General features: G+C 38.4%; 1 protein-coding gene across 2 annotated transcripts in view; it reads left to right on the top strand.

The window, feature by feature from the left end:
• The window catches only part of Catspere (catsper channel auxiliary subunit epsilon), a 111760-nt gene that overhangs the window by 18951 nt on the left and 78436 nt on the right, over nt 1-14373 (top strand). For both annotated transcript variants that reach the window (XM_059280086.1, XM_059280087.1), the window contains exons 3-5: nt 2701-2774; nt 3509-3578; nt 13566-13633. In XM_059280086.1, the coding sequence (XP_059136069.1) occupies nt 2701-2774; nt 3509-3578; nt 13566-13633 (212 nt within the window). The remainder of the gene's footprint in view (nt 1-2700; nt 2775-3508; nt 3579-13565; nt 13634-14373) is intronic.

Raw genomic sequence — 14373 nt, 5'->3', positions numbered from 1 at the left:
GAAGAGGATGTTGGGTGCCCTAGAATTGAAGTCACGGATGGTTGAGAAACACCACCAGGTCCTCTGCAAGAGCAACAACTGTTCTGAACCCTGGACTGTCTCTCTAGCCCACTTATTTTTTTTGAGACATAGTCTCTCACTGAAACTTGACTTCTCTGATTGACTAGACTAGCTAGGCACCAGTTATCAGGGATTCTTTGGTCTCTGCTACCACAATGCTGGGATTACAGATATTACTCCCCTACCCAGCTTTTTATGTGAGTGTTGGGGATTGAATTTAGGTCTTCATGCTTGCATGGTAAGCACTTTACCAGCCAACTATGCTATCTCTCAAGCCCTGTAGGGAAATCTTTGTCTGTTTGTTTGTTTAATAACTGTAGGTCCAGGATGTAAACAGATGTTTCCTGTCCCAACCGCCTGTTCCCAAATACCCAGCAGCTGCTTCCCAAATTAACACACAGAGGTTTATATTAATTATAAATGTTCAGCCAATAGCTCAGGCTTGTTACTAACTAGCTCTTTATTTTAAGTTAACCCATGTTGCTTATTTATGCTCTGCTATGTGGCAGTCCTTTATTAGCATGGCATATTCATCTCCTGCTCCCTCTGCATCTGGCTAGTGACCCTCTTGACTCCACCCCTCTCCCTCCCAGCATTCTCAGTTTGGCTCTCCCACCTAACTTTTTTATGTTCAGCTCTTGGCTTGTCAGCTTGTTTATTAACCAATGAGAGCGATACATATTCATCACTTACAGAAGGATTATTCCACAGCACCAGGAGAAGCTGCAAAGAAATATGAGAAGTACCCTTCACTTAGCTTCTCTCAATAGTAACATCTTGTATAATTATCATAAAATATTCAAACCAGGAAACTAACATTGGCACAATATTGAATGTATTCAGATTCATTTCCTCATGCACACATTTGAACATACAGCTTGGTGCAGAAACTGTTCTGGCACTTTAAACCTCCTTTCTGCTGTTCTCATACAAGATACACTTGATACCTGCTCTCCAATCCTGTTCCCACAGCTAGTTCTCCTTTTCTGTATTTTGTTATAATATGTGTGTAAAAATGTTTACAGTGACATGAAACATCGTAACGCCCTTCTGTGGTGGGCTTTTTAACTACCATCGTGCCAATCAGGTCCATCCAGGTTGCTCATTCAGTAGTCCATCCCTCTTCTGCTTTGAACCAAGGGCCTCAAGCGATATAGCATCAAGCTGAATCTCTGTCCCATTTTAGACTCACTTCCTTTTATCTTTTACTTATTCTATGACAAGTCTATCCCAAACCCTCCTGTCACTTCCTGTTGTTCCTCCCCCAACATGTTCCCTTACCACCTTCATTGTTGTTGATTTTTCTTAAACCCCTCTGAGTCCACTTAGTGCCACCTGGTTGGATGTCTACTGATTATGCTGGCTTGATCTTGTGCAGGGTGGCCATAACTACAACAGTCATGTCCAGAAGACAGCACTTCACAGGACTCCTCTCCATCTTCCAGCTCTCCATGTCTTCCCATCTCCACTTCCTCAATGTTCCCAGAGCTTGTGGGGGTTTGAGGTGTCCCATGTAGGGCTGAACACTCAGCAATCCCTTCTCAGGACTTTGACTATTTGTGAGTCTCTGCATTAACTGCATTAACTTCAGTGGTTGGGTAAATCTGTGCTCTTTCACAGATACCATATTTCTCATTACCTCTTTCTGACAACTGTGTGATTTGACTGTGATCCTCTTCCTGCTGATTTTTCTCTCCAAAGGGATTTTATTTTTTTTGTAATTGGATGTGTTATTATGTGCTTGGGGAGGGGCACATGCCATGGCATTCCTGTGAAAGCCAAAGGACAATTGTGTGTGTGTGTGTGTGTGTGTGTGTGTGTGGTGTGGTGTGTGGTATGTGTGTGTGTGGTGTGTGTGTGTGGTGTGGTGTGTGTGTGTGGTGTGTTTGTGTGGTGTGGTATGTGTGTGTATGGTGTGTGTGTATGGTGTGGTATGTGTGGTGTGTGTGTATGTATGTGTGTGTGATATGTGCACATGTGTGTGTGTGGTGTGGTGTGTGTGGTGTGTGTGTGGTATGTGTGGTGTGGTGTGTGGTATGTGTGGTGTGTGTGTGTGTGTGTGGTGTGTGTGTGTGGTGTGGTGTGGTGTGTGTGGTGTGTGTGTGGTATGTGTGGTGTGTGTGTGGTATGTGTGGTGTGTGTGTGTGTGTGTGGTGTGGTGTGTGTGTGGTGTGGTGTGTGTGTGTGGTGTATATGTGTGTGTGGTCTGTGTGTGTGTGGTGTGGTGTGTGTGTGGTGTGTGTGTGTGTGGTGTATATGTGTGTGTGGTCTGTGTGTGTGTGTGGTCTGTGTGTGTGTGGTTTGGTGTGTGTGTGTGTGTTGGCATATCTAGAGGGCAGAAGAGGAAGTAGGATCCTATTAACTGGAGTTACAGTGACTTATGAGCCTGATAGGGATGGTGGGAACTAAACCCCAGTCCTCTGCATGAAAAGCAGTCTCTCCAGCCTCAAGTATATTGACTGCTGATGTGTGACAAGCAGTCCTTGTTTTTTGACATTGTGCTTTGCATAATATCAAAGGAACTGAATCTTCGTTGTTTTTTTAAAGCAATACAAACTAGATAATTGAACCCACAACTGGACACCAAGATGAACAGTGTTTGTTTTGTTTTGTTAACATGAACTTTTATCTCCTTTCTAGATTGAGATAGAGTATGAAGGGCCATCATTTTCAATGTGGAGAATATCAAGAACTTGTAAAATTCAAAGCTTAAGGTAAGATTTTTTTGCCATATATATATATATATATATATATATATATATATATATATATATATATATATATGTATATATATATGTATGTATGTATGTATACACACGTGTCTGTGTGTGTATATCCATTTCTTCCCTATGATGTAAAAAATGACATTCATTCACATAACGCAGATGTTCAGACTCAAAGCTCTGACTTCATGTAAATTTCCTTCCACTAAGCACATGTGAAGAGAAAGGCTACCTTACTTTGAAAATGGAAGTAAAATGTGCTGTGGTGGTTTGAATGAGAATGTCCCTCCCCTCCAATAAGCTCATATATCTGCATGCTTGGTCCCCAGGTGAACTGTTTGGAATGATTAGGAGGGGTGTCACTTGAGGTGGACCTGAAAGTTTCAAAAGCCCATGCCTGGCCCAGTGTCTCTCTCTTCCTGCTGCCTGTGGGTCGCTATATAAAGCTCTCAGCTGCTGCTCCACAGCCATGCCTGTCTGCTCCCCACCATGATGATAATAGACTAACCCTTTGAAACTGTAAGCAAACCCCCAATCAAATGCTTTCTTGTACAAGGGTTGCTTGGTCATGGTGTTTCTTCATAGCATTAGAACAGTGACTAAGACAGTCATTATTTTAGAGGTTTTTTTTTCTTATTCTAGCATACAATTAAATTGTTTAAGCTTAAAAGTTGTGGGTGGAAATACATTTTAATGACTTCTTCTTTGTTCTTTTTGAACACTAGGTCACCTAGGACAAAAATACTTTGTGCTGCTCCTGGCATTCATACTTTAAAACCTGAAGCCAGAGGCCGAGTAAGTTGGTTTTAGTGACGTTTTATTGACTCTTGAAAAATAATCACTGTTACTTTCTCATTTGGCCTTTCTAACACAAATTGTCTTAAATAGTCTTAGTCATAACTACAAATAAGAGCTATTTTAAAATTACAGTCACTCTGTCATTATTTTCCATCTCAGAGTATAAATTGTGAAATGATATCTGATTTTTACTTCAGTTTCCTTTTTTATTTGTTCATTAATCCATTCATGATGCTGGGGATTGAACCCAGGGCCTTGTATATGCTTGGCAAATACTGTACCATTCAACTAATAGCTCAACCCTACTATTTAGCCTTGTCATCAGTTAAGTATGCTAGCATCCTGAATGTTAATGGTCCTCTCAGATGAACATTGTGTGATATTTTGTTTGTGTTTTGACAAAGCTTGCCTGGAGACCAGAGGGCAGAGCTAGCCACTAGTTAACCATAGAGGCCCAGCAGTGGTGACTCATACCTTTAATCCCAGCACTTGGGATGCAGAGACAGGAAGTGATAAGGTGAAGTGGAGACAGGATCTCAGGCCTTGTGGTCAGAGGATCTGGAGAGATAGGAAGTCACTGGTGGCTGCTCCTCTGCTTCTCTGATCTTTCAGTTTATTACCCCGATATCTGACTGCTGTTTTTTTTGTTTTGTTTTGTTTGTTTGTTTGTTTGTTTGTTTTTGTTTTTTCGAGATGGGTTTTCTCTGTGTAGTTTTGGTTCCTGTCCTGGATCTCGCTCTGTAGATCAGGCTGGCCTCGAACTCACAGAGATCTTCCTGGCTGTGCCTCCTGAGTGCTGGGATTAAAGGCATGTGCCACCACCGCCCAGCTTGACTACTGGTTTTTACTGATAAGATTAATTAGATTAATGCTTCATCTGGCATCCACCTTTTGGGGCACAAATTCACAAAAAAGCCACTAGCCCATGGCTTTGCAGCCATTGTCACATACCAGAGCAGCACACAGGGCTTTCCACCAGAGTCACCACCCTACCGGCTAGGTTTTCCCCCAAGCCCTCTTAGCGAGTCTGGGATTTTTCTGTTGCAGCCTCTCTACAGCAATCACCACAGGCACTTGGGCTCCAAATGCTACCGGAGTTAGCCTCTTTCATGCAATCCCCCAAGCAGACAGCTGGTTCTTTGGCTCTTTTTTCCTGTGGCTTGTGGGCTTTCCCTGGACCCACTCCTCAGCTCACAGCTGCATGCTAGCAGCTGCAGCTGTCCTCAGCCAAGCTGTGCATCACCTGTGTTCTCCACTCAGACATGCTACACAACAGCAGTCAGCCTCACACTGCACCAGCAGCAGCAGCAGATTGGGTGAGACAACTGGAAATTCTTAAAGTGAATTAGATTTAAAGAAAAGAGTTTTTCCCACATAAATAATGGGAAATGATATTATGATGGAGGGAGTTAGGTCTCTGTATGATTACACACTGGATGGTTTTAAAATGAAACAATTAAAGGAGGAGATAATTAACTTAGCTATGATTTACATAATGTTAATTATAATCATTATCAGTTTGATAATTCTTGTTTTATTCCTAAAAAAAAGTTGGTTGATATGAGTGCCAAGATACAGGCCTTAGAAAAGGCTACTATTGGTAATATGCATGCCTTACTAATAATTAATAAGGAGAATAATACAATTTTGACTGACGAGATAAAAGCTTTAGAAATATTCACTGCTGAAGAGAACAAAAAGGTGACTGATAATATGCAAACCTTAGAAAAACTTACTATTCAAAAGTTACAAGCCTTAGAAAAACTTATTAAAACAGATAATAGAGATATTCAGAAACAGACAGAGGAATTTAAAGAAGAACCAACCTCACCATTACATTATAAAATTAGAGAGGAAAAGCTCAAAGGTTATCAAACAACCAACCTTAATTTATCCAGTATCCTTATGGGAACAATTGCCAAATGACAGATATCCCCAAGGCTATGTAAGAGCAGACTGGAATCCTGTGAAAATGTTAGATCTGAGGAGATTTAAGGAAGTGATAGTCTCATATGGTATGCATTTACCTTTTGTGAAGCTGATGTTAAATTCATGGTCAACTAGTAACAGAGTTGTCCCACAAGACTGGAAAGACTTAGTTACAACAGTCTTGGAGCCTGGTCCTCAATTACAGTAGAGGACCTGGTAGAAAGATGAGGCTAGGACCGTTAACAATGAAGTAAAGCTAGGGGTATTGAAATCTCCCAAGACCAACTTCTTGGAGACAATGATTATGCAGATATACAAAGACAGTCTCTATATGATGACCATATCCTGGTTCTATGCCATGCAGCAGCTTTGAATGTTTGGGACAGAATTGAAGAAGTCAAAAGGGGAACTGAGTAATTTAGTAAAGTTATACTAGGGCTCAAAAGAAACCTTCACTGAATTTTTACAAAGATTGACTTTGGCTATAAATAGAAGGATACCAAAGTCAGAAGCTAGACAAATAATAATTGAATCTCTGGCTTTTGAAAATGCTAATCACGGGGCTGGAGAGATGGCTTGGAGGTTAAGAGCACTGGCTGCTCTTCTAGAGGTCCTGAGTTCAATTCCCAGCAACCATATGGTGGCTCACAACCATCTGTAATGAGATCTGGTGCCCTCTTCTGGCATGCAGGCATTCATGCAGGCAGAACATTGTATACATAATAAGTAACTAAATTAAAAAAAAAAAAAAGAAAAAGAAAAAGCTAATTCATAATGCAAAAGGGTAATTAGGCCTTTAAAGGCAAGATCAGCACCCATAGAGGAATGGATCTGAGATACAGTCAATATTAAATCTCATAACCATGATGATGCTTGGATAGGAGAGGTGATTTCTAGAGGCTAGAAGAAAAATCAAAATGTCAAGTGTTTTAATTGTGGCAAAAAAGGTCACCTAAAAGGGGATAATAAACAGGGCGTTCCTAAAAACAATGTTTTTTCTAGGAATAATCCAAACAGAAAGCCCCTCCCTTCTGGAGTAGATAAAAGGTGTGGCAAAGGCAGACATTGGACCAAAGGATGCAGATCAACAAGGGACAGACAGAGTAACCCTTTGCCATTGGGAAATGCCTTGGGGGGCCTCTCACAGGCCCCCATGTCAAACTTGGTTCAGTCATTCCCTGTCACCATGGGGGAAACTCCTCCCCAGAGCAATTAAAGGACCTAATGCCTATTGTAAACAAACAAACAAACAAACAAACCATACTGCCCTGGATGATAGAACAGCTTTAGAAGATAACACAAAAATTTCAGGAGAAACCATAAAGCAAATATTTTGGTAGACTTCCATAAATGATCAAAGACCAAAGCTGAATTATGAATAAATGACATTGTAATTAAATGTCTTGTAGACACAGAGGCAAACGTAACATTATTGCACCTGAATCTGGGCATCCAAATTTTTCTCTTTAGGAGGTAAATGTTCAGCTCTTAGGGATTGGAACTTTATCTCAGGTAAAACAAAGCATGAGATGAGTCAAATGTATAGGGACAGAAGGACAGAGAGGAAAATTATAGCCATATGTGTGTAATATAGCAATGAATTTATGGGGACATGATTTGTAACAGCAATGGAATACCCAAATTAACATTCCTCCAATCTCAGAAACAAACCATAAACTAATGTATGTTTCTGGGAAAAATATTAAAAGGTATTATAAAGAACAGTCATTGACCATTCAGGTTGTACAAAAACAGGGCATAACAGCTATCGATCATTCAAAGGTACCAATGATTTAAAATGGTTGACTGACAAAACTATCTGGTTGGAACAATGGCCTTTGACATGAGAAAAATGACAGGCCTTAGAATAGCCAGTACAGGAGCAGCTAAATGCTCAATATATTGAATCAATCAGTCCTTGGAATTCTCCTGTATTTGTTACTAAAAAGAAATCTGGGCTGGGCAGTGGTGGTTTAATCCCAGAACTCAGAAGGCAGAGGTAGGCAGATCTCTGTGGGTTCAAGGCTAGCCTGGTCTACAAAGTGAGTTCCAGGATAGGCTCCAAAGCTACACAGAGAAATCCTTGTCTTGAAAAACAAACATAAAAACAAACAAACAAACAAACAAATAAATAAATAAATCTGGGAAATGGAGACTGTAACAGATCTAAGAGCTATTGATAAGGTGATTCCAGGCTCTTTATAGCCTGGAATTCCCCTGCCATTCCTAAAGGGTGGTCTATAATAGTTATTGATTTTAAAAGACTGTTTCTTCACTATACTTTTACAAGAAAAAGATAGAGAAAAATTTCCTTGGTGGTGCCAAGTTACAATAATTACCAGCCTGTTAAGAGATATCAATGGAAGGTTCTCTCACAAGTAGATTAACAACTCAAGAACTGAGTAATTTGTTTCAAACCTTACAAGGTGACAAGGACTTAAATAGTCCAAGAAAATTATCAGCTGAAGCTGAGAAAGAATTGGCTTTAGTAGAAAAGAAATTACAGGATGCATATGTGGATCATTTGGATCCAGAGCTTGATTGCATTCTGGGTATTTAACCTTCTACACATTCCCCTACAGGAATTTTAATGCAGAGAGAATATAATATCTTAGAATGGAAATTTTTATCACACAAACATAGTAAGAAATGAAAGACCTGTGTAGAAAAGGTTTATCAGTTGATTCTAAAAGAAAAATTGAGACTTCATCAATTAGCAGGAATAGACCCAGCAGAAACTATAGTACCTTTTTACTAATGCTGAAATTTCCTCTTTATGGGCAGAAAATGAACATTGGCAAAGAGCTTGCAGTATTTTTTGGGAGATATTAACAACAAATATCCCAAAAGCAAAATAATTCAATTTATGAAGAGAACTAACTGGATTCTACCACACATTGTAAGGGGAACACCAATTTCTGGAGCCTCTACATTCTATATTGATGGCAGGTTATAAATAAGGAAATTTGAATAAAGTAGCTCAAAGCCCTTCTGAGTCTCTTCAAAAGTCATAATTATATGCTATTTTCATGGTATTATTAGATTTTTTTCAGAACCTCTTAATATAGTTACTGACTCTCAATATGTAGAAAGAGGTGTTTTACATATTGAAATTGCTGAATTTATTCCAGATGATACAAAATTGATTTTGTTATTTATTCAGTTACAAGAAATAATCAGAAATAGAAACCATCCCTTATATATAACACATATTAGATCCTATACGGGTCTACCAGGCCCTCTAGCACAAGGTAATGATGAAATTGATCAACTATTGATAGGAAATGTGCTAGAAGCCTCAGAATTTTATAAAAAAAAAATACCATGTCAATAGCAAGGATTTGAAAAAAGATTTTTCCATCACTTGGCAACAAGCCAAGGAAATTATAAGAAAAAGGCCTACTTATTCCTTGTATAAGCAAATTCCACTACCTGCAGGAAGTAACCCAAAGAGTACTCAAAGAAATGTAATTTGGTAAATGGATGTGTTTCATTTTGTAGAGTTTGGAAAATTAAAATATGTATATCATACCATAGATACATATTCAAGATTTCAATGGGCAACTGCTTTGAGTTCTGAAAAGGCTGATTCTGTAATCACACATTTGTTAGTAGTTATGGCCATCATGGGGATACCTGTACAAATTAAGACTGACAATGCTCCAGCATATGTCTCTAGTAAAATCAAACAGTTTTTTTGCATATTATAACATAAAGCACATTACAGGTATACCACACATTCCTACAGGACAAGAAGTTATAGAAAGATCTAACCAACTCTAAAAGATATACTTAATTAACAGAAAGGGGTAATAAAGACCTCCAGAGATAGATTGCATAATGCTTTATTAACTTTAAATTTTCTAAATACTAATGAAAAAGGAATGACAGCTGCAGAGAGACATTGGATAATAGAATAAACTGCTGTATTAAATCAGCCTGTATACTTAAAAGATGTGTTGACCTCAGAATGGAAACTAGGATATGTGTCATGTTGGGGAAGAGGTTATGCTTTTATTTCCACAAGAGAAGAAAAGTTATGGATATCATCAAAATTGATGAAGATTAGATTCAAACAAAAGAGACATCTTAGTTAGAAGTGGTGGTACTTCATCTAACAGTATGACCATTCAATATAACTTGCCAAAGAAAAACTCCCCAAAATTAGGGTTGGGGCAGGGCATTGTTTTTGTCTTTCCAGGAGAATGAAGGTATCCAGCTAAGGAGTCTGAAGACCACTGGACAAATGAGACATCTGAAGAAAAAGGATGAATCATCCAGAGAAAATGCCCCCCCAAAAAAGAGTAAATAGGCCTATTGGTCTATCTCATTTCCAACAGGATAAAATTTCATAAATCTTCCCAAATGTTTGTCTCTTCTGTTCTCTACAGACACATGATGCAAATGGTCTTTTTGTATTCCCCATCCAATTAAAATTAAAGCTAGCTTTGGAGTTGGAGCATGGCTCTATCCTTCTCTAAACCCAAGCACACTTGTTAAAAGGAAAATCCAAAATCTCTGTCTCATGTCAGAAGAGCTACCTGATATGGGACAGAAGAAAAACCAAAATTAAGGGGCTATTCTATTGCCACTAATCTCATGATCCTTTAGTTTTATTTTGATCCTTCAAAACTTTTGTTAAGGTATAATTATTATCTTAAAATTTATAAGATTAATATATTTTTTCAACTTTTTGTCATGATATTAATGATCATATAGATTACTAATTCTAGAAAAGGGCTTCATCTAGCTTCCTGTACATGATTTTGGGTTTGAATCTCTATCAGGTAACTAGGAATTAAGTTTTTGTACTCTGGATATACATAACAAATTATGGTCCTTTAACCTTTTTGAGGTCTGCTGCATATGACATTTACAATGTTTAAGTTTTCTGCAGTGAACCATGACCATGCCTAACAGCAACCTTTGAAATCTCCAAAAGGAGGAGGTGGCCCACAACCTGGACTGTGGTAACAGCACTAAGCTGACAAACACCACAAGATTGGTTTTGAACTACAGACTGCTCAGGACAATTTCAGTATGGCTAACTGAGATGGTCCAGCCTCACAGATTACTCTGGCCAGGACTTGAGACAAGCCCTGTACTTTCCTATTACACAGAGACTGAATAACAAATGATACAGCTAGCTCTCCCAGGACTTGACAATTATCTCAATTTTTTCAAGGTCCCCTAAAGATGTCATTGCCCCCAGACAGCAGGAAGTAATTTAAGAACATGGTACCCATATTTCCAAGAGGTGGAGTGGGTGGTTTTTGGTCATTCAATGGAATATGGATATTTCTTATCATTTAGGGGGGTTGGCTATAAGTTGTTATTGGTGATGGTCAGAAAAAAAGCTGAACAAAAGAGATTAGATTCAGGGATCTTGTTCTAAAAATGAAAAAGAGGGATATAGAAATACAATTAAAGGGTAGATTATTGAATCTACTTTTAAACCAAAAAAGCAACTACTAGTTTTAAATATTTCACATTGGCTTGGATTTTTGTATATTGATACAAATTTAAGCTTATTTTTGTTATACTATATATATGTTATAAAAATGATAGGATAAAAATTTAGATTATTGAATCTAATTTTAAACCAAAAAAGTAACTACTAGTTTTAAATATTTTACATTGATATGGATTTTGTATATTGATACAAATTTAAGCTTATTTTTGTTAGAACATACTGTACATACGTTTCTTCTCTTGTTCAGGATATTGTACCTATACAGTTCATCTAACAATGTAATGTAAATTTCTAGTCCTTGAAAGTTATTATTACAAACTATTTAGGATAATAAAGAAATGCAGGTCAGTAGTTAGTCACCTATTACAATCCAACTTTTAGTCATGTTAGGTATGTTTTCAAGGTCAACCAGAGATATACTTTAGATAGGCAAGTGGTCTTCAAACACTTCAGAGACTTACAGAATATGGAATTTAAGATGATTTAATAACATAAGGTTTTTTTTTTTTTTAATGACAATGAGACATGTCATCTCCTGGCAGCATCAATCTACTCCAGAGAAGATGATGGGTGTGGTGACATTCCTGCTGAGCTGTACCTGGCCTGGCTCCAGAGAGCAGCACCTAGCCCTAATTCATCTTTTGTTTAGCAGACACCTTTTGTTTCCCTTGTTGCCCTCTATGTGAATCTTGTCTTGGAGTTTCCCAAGGATACAAAGGCCTATGCAAAACTTGATTCAGGAAACCCAGAAAACCGTGGTACCTGACAAATCAAGGAATTTGTACTTGGCATTGTATTGTTGGGATCCCCTTTCAAGTTGTTTTGAGCATATGGAAATTAACTGGCTAAACTGTAATGGAGAGAAATAAAAATGCCCAAGGCCAAGGGAAGGTGCTTCAGTCCTTCAAGGCTGGACCCCCTACAGCCAGGAAAGACTAGATTCATTCTTGAGATGCCTCTGAGTCTTCATTCCATGGACCTGCATGAACCCATACACCTGTGTCACGACATTCAGTTGCAGATGGGCTTTAAAGAAACTCCATATGGAGTTTACTTTTATTGTGGCAAAAGTTAGCCACTGGGCAAGAAAGTGCCCTTGCATCGACTGTCCGAGTGGCCAAGCAGGACAGAAAAGAATGTGACTGCCAAACTTTGCCAAGACAAGGTAGGACAGTCCTTCAAAAATCCTGCTTCATAGAAAAGTCTGTCAGATATTCTAGGCCTGCAGGTTGAAGATGGGTGCCCCAGCATTACAGAGGAACCTTACGTGACTGTCCAGGCAGACAGCTGTTTCTGTCATTTTTAATTTTTGAAGTTGTTTGCTCAGGTAATTTTATATCCTTCTCAGGTCTCTGATGGAGTTGAAGATTAGTGGAGTTGAAGACTAGATAGTTATACTTTTCCTTTTTAACAAATTCAGAAAAGACACTCATAAAAGAGGTGTAAAGTGTTTAAGGTTGAAAGACATAAAAAGATAGTTTTGGGTTGGTAATGCAAGTTAGGTTAGGAAGTGATTTAGGTGCAACACTTTGGACTCACCAAGATAGGATAGATAATGGAATATTTTCTCAATTTGTCAAATGCTAATGGACTAGACATTAATGTAATTATTGCCTATGTGTATTTGTATATAGCTATTGTACTTATTGTATATAGGTTTTCTATGTCAGTTAAAAACCTTCACTTTTTATTTAGACAAAAAGGGAGAAATGTGTGATATTTTGTTTGTGTTCTGACAAATAAAGCTTGCCTAGAAATCAGAGGGTGGATCTAGCCTCTAGTTAACTATAGAGGCCAGGCAGTGGTGGTGGCTCATGCCTTTAATCCCAGCACTCAGGAGGCAGAGACAGGAAGTGATAAGGCAGAGTAGAGACAGGATCTTGGCCTCTTTTGGTCAGAGGATCCAGAGAGGTAGGAAGTGACTGTGGCTGCTCCCTTGCTTTTCTGATCTTCCAGGTTTTTGCCCTGATATCTGGTTCCTGGTTTTTATTAATAAGACTAATTAGGTTCATGCTTCAGATGAATAGGTCTCATATCACACATTCCAATGGCAATATCCAGGACCAAATGCAAACTGAAGATTTATCTTTCATTCTCCTTCCTTTTCTTCAATTCAAGAAAACCATTTGAATGCAAATGAGTGAGAGTAACAATCTGCTCATTTGCAAAACAAACAGATAATTGTAACACCCAAAAGCATTTCCACACATTCCACAACAGATAGTTGTAACACCCAAAAGCATTTCCACACACTGCCAAACATACCCTGTCTTCTGGGCAGTTGAGAATTGCTGATGCAGAAGATGAACAGATGTGTGCATCCACGAGGGAGAAAAATAGGATAGACACAATAAGGATAGCAAGTTGCCAGACATCTCCAAAATTTGCCATTCATTCTAGTAAATACAGAAAAACTGAGGCATTGAACACCTTCTGTATGTATGTTATTAATTCTAGTCTAAAATCTATTTTCCTCTACTCTCAGGTAAGTAATAGTTCCTCTGTGATGTTCAGGCTTATATTCATATTTGTATCTATTTCAAATTTAACATATATTTTTTTTCTTTTGCATTTCTTTTTAGAAGGAAGAGTCACGCAATCTGAATGTGGATAGTTCTCATATTTGCTTCATGTGGTATTATACAGTTGTGTAAGTAATGCATAATACAAAGGTAATTAAGGCTTTTATTTAGCTCCCACTTGAAAAATCAATCACAGATTCATTATCCACATCATGATTAGCATACAAACCTTTATTCACCAACCAAGATGTCCTCAAATGTATTGCCAAAGTAGTATTGAATAGTAGTTATAAAAATATCTGGGTTGGAGATTTAGCTCAGTGGTAGAGCGCTTACCTAGCAAGCATAAGGCCCTGGGTTCGATCCTCAGCTCAAAAAAAAAATATTAACACAATTTGAACACTTACTACATCTACATATCTGTCTGTCTGTTGTTTTTTTTTTATAGAGGGTCTCTCTCTATACCTCTGGCTGGTCTGAACTTAGCTTATAGACCAGGATGGCCTCCATTCTGTGACAATCTTGCCTCACTGGAGGGCTGTGACCACACGGTGTACTATAACACTCAGCTTCATTTTTATAATTCTTTTTTCATTTTTACATTCTTTTTCTCAATTTTCATAATGACCACAGATGTGTAAGAATAATTATCTTTTTTTTCCTTCGAGACAGGGTTTCTCTGTGTAGCTTTGCTCCTTTCCTGGAACTCACTCTGTAGCCCAGGCTGGCCTCGAACTCACAGAGATCCGCCTGCCTCTGCCTCTGCCTCCCAAGTGCTGAGATTAAAGGCGTGCGCCACCACTGCCTGGCCAAGAATAATTATCTTTATTTAATAGATAAGGAATGCTTTAGCGCTGTGGTGAAGGCA

Source organism: Peromyscus eremicus, chromosome 15, assembly GCF_949786415.1.
Source record: "Peromyscus eremicus chromosome 15, PerEre_H2_v1, whole genome shotgun sequence".
In the NCBI taxonomy this organism is placed as follows: domain Eukaryota; kingdom Metazoa; phylum Chordata; class Mammalia; order Rodentia; family Cricetidae; genus Peromyscus; species Peromyscus eremicus.
The sequence above is the reverse complement of the archived record's forward strand: the minus strand, read 5'-3'. Positions and strand labels throughout refer to the sequence as shown.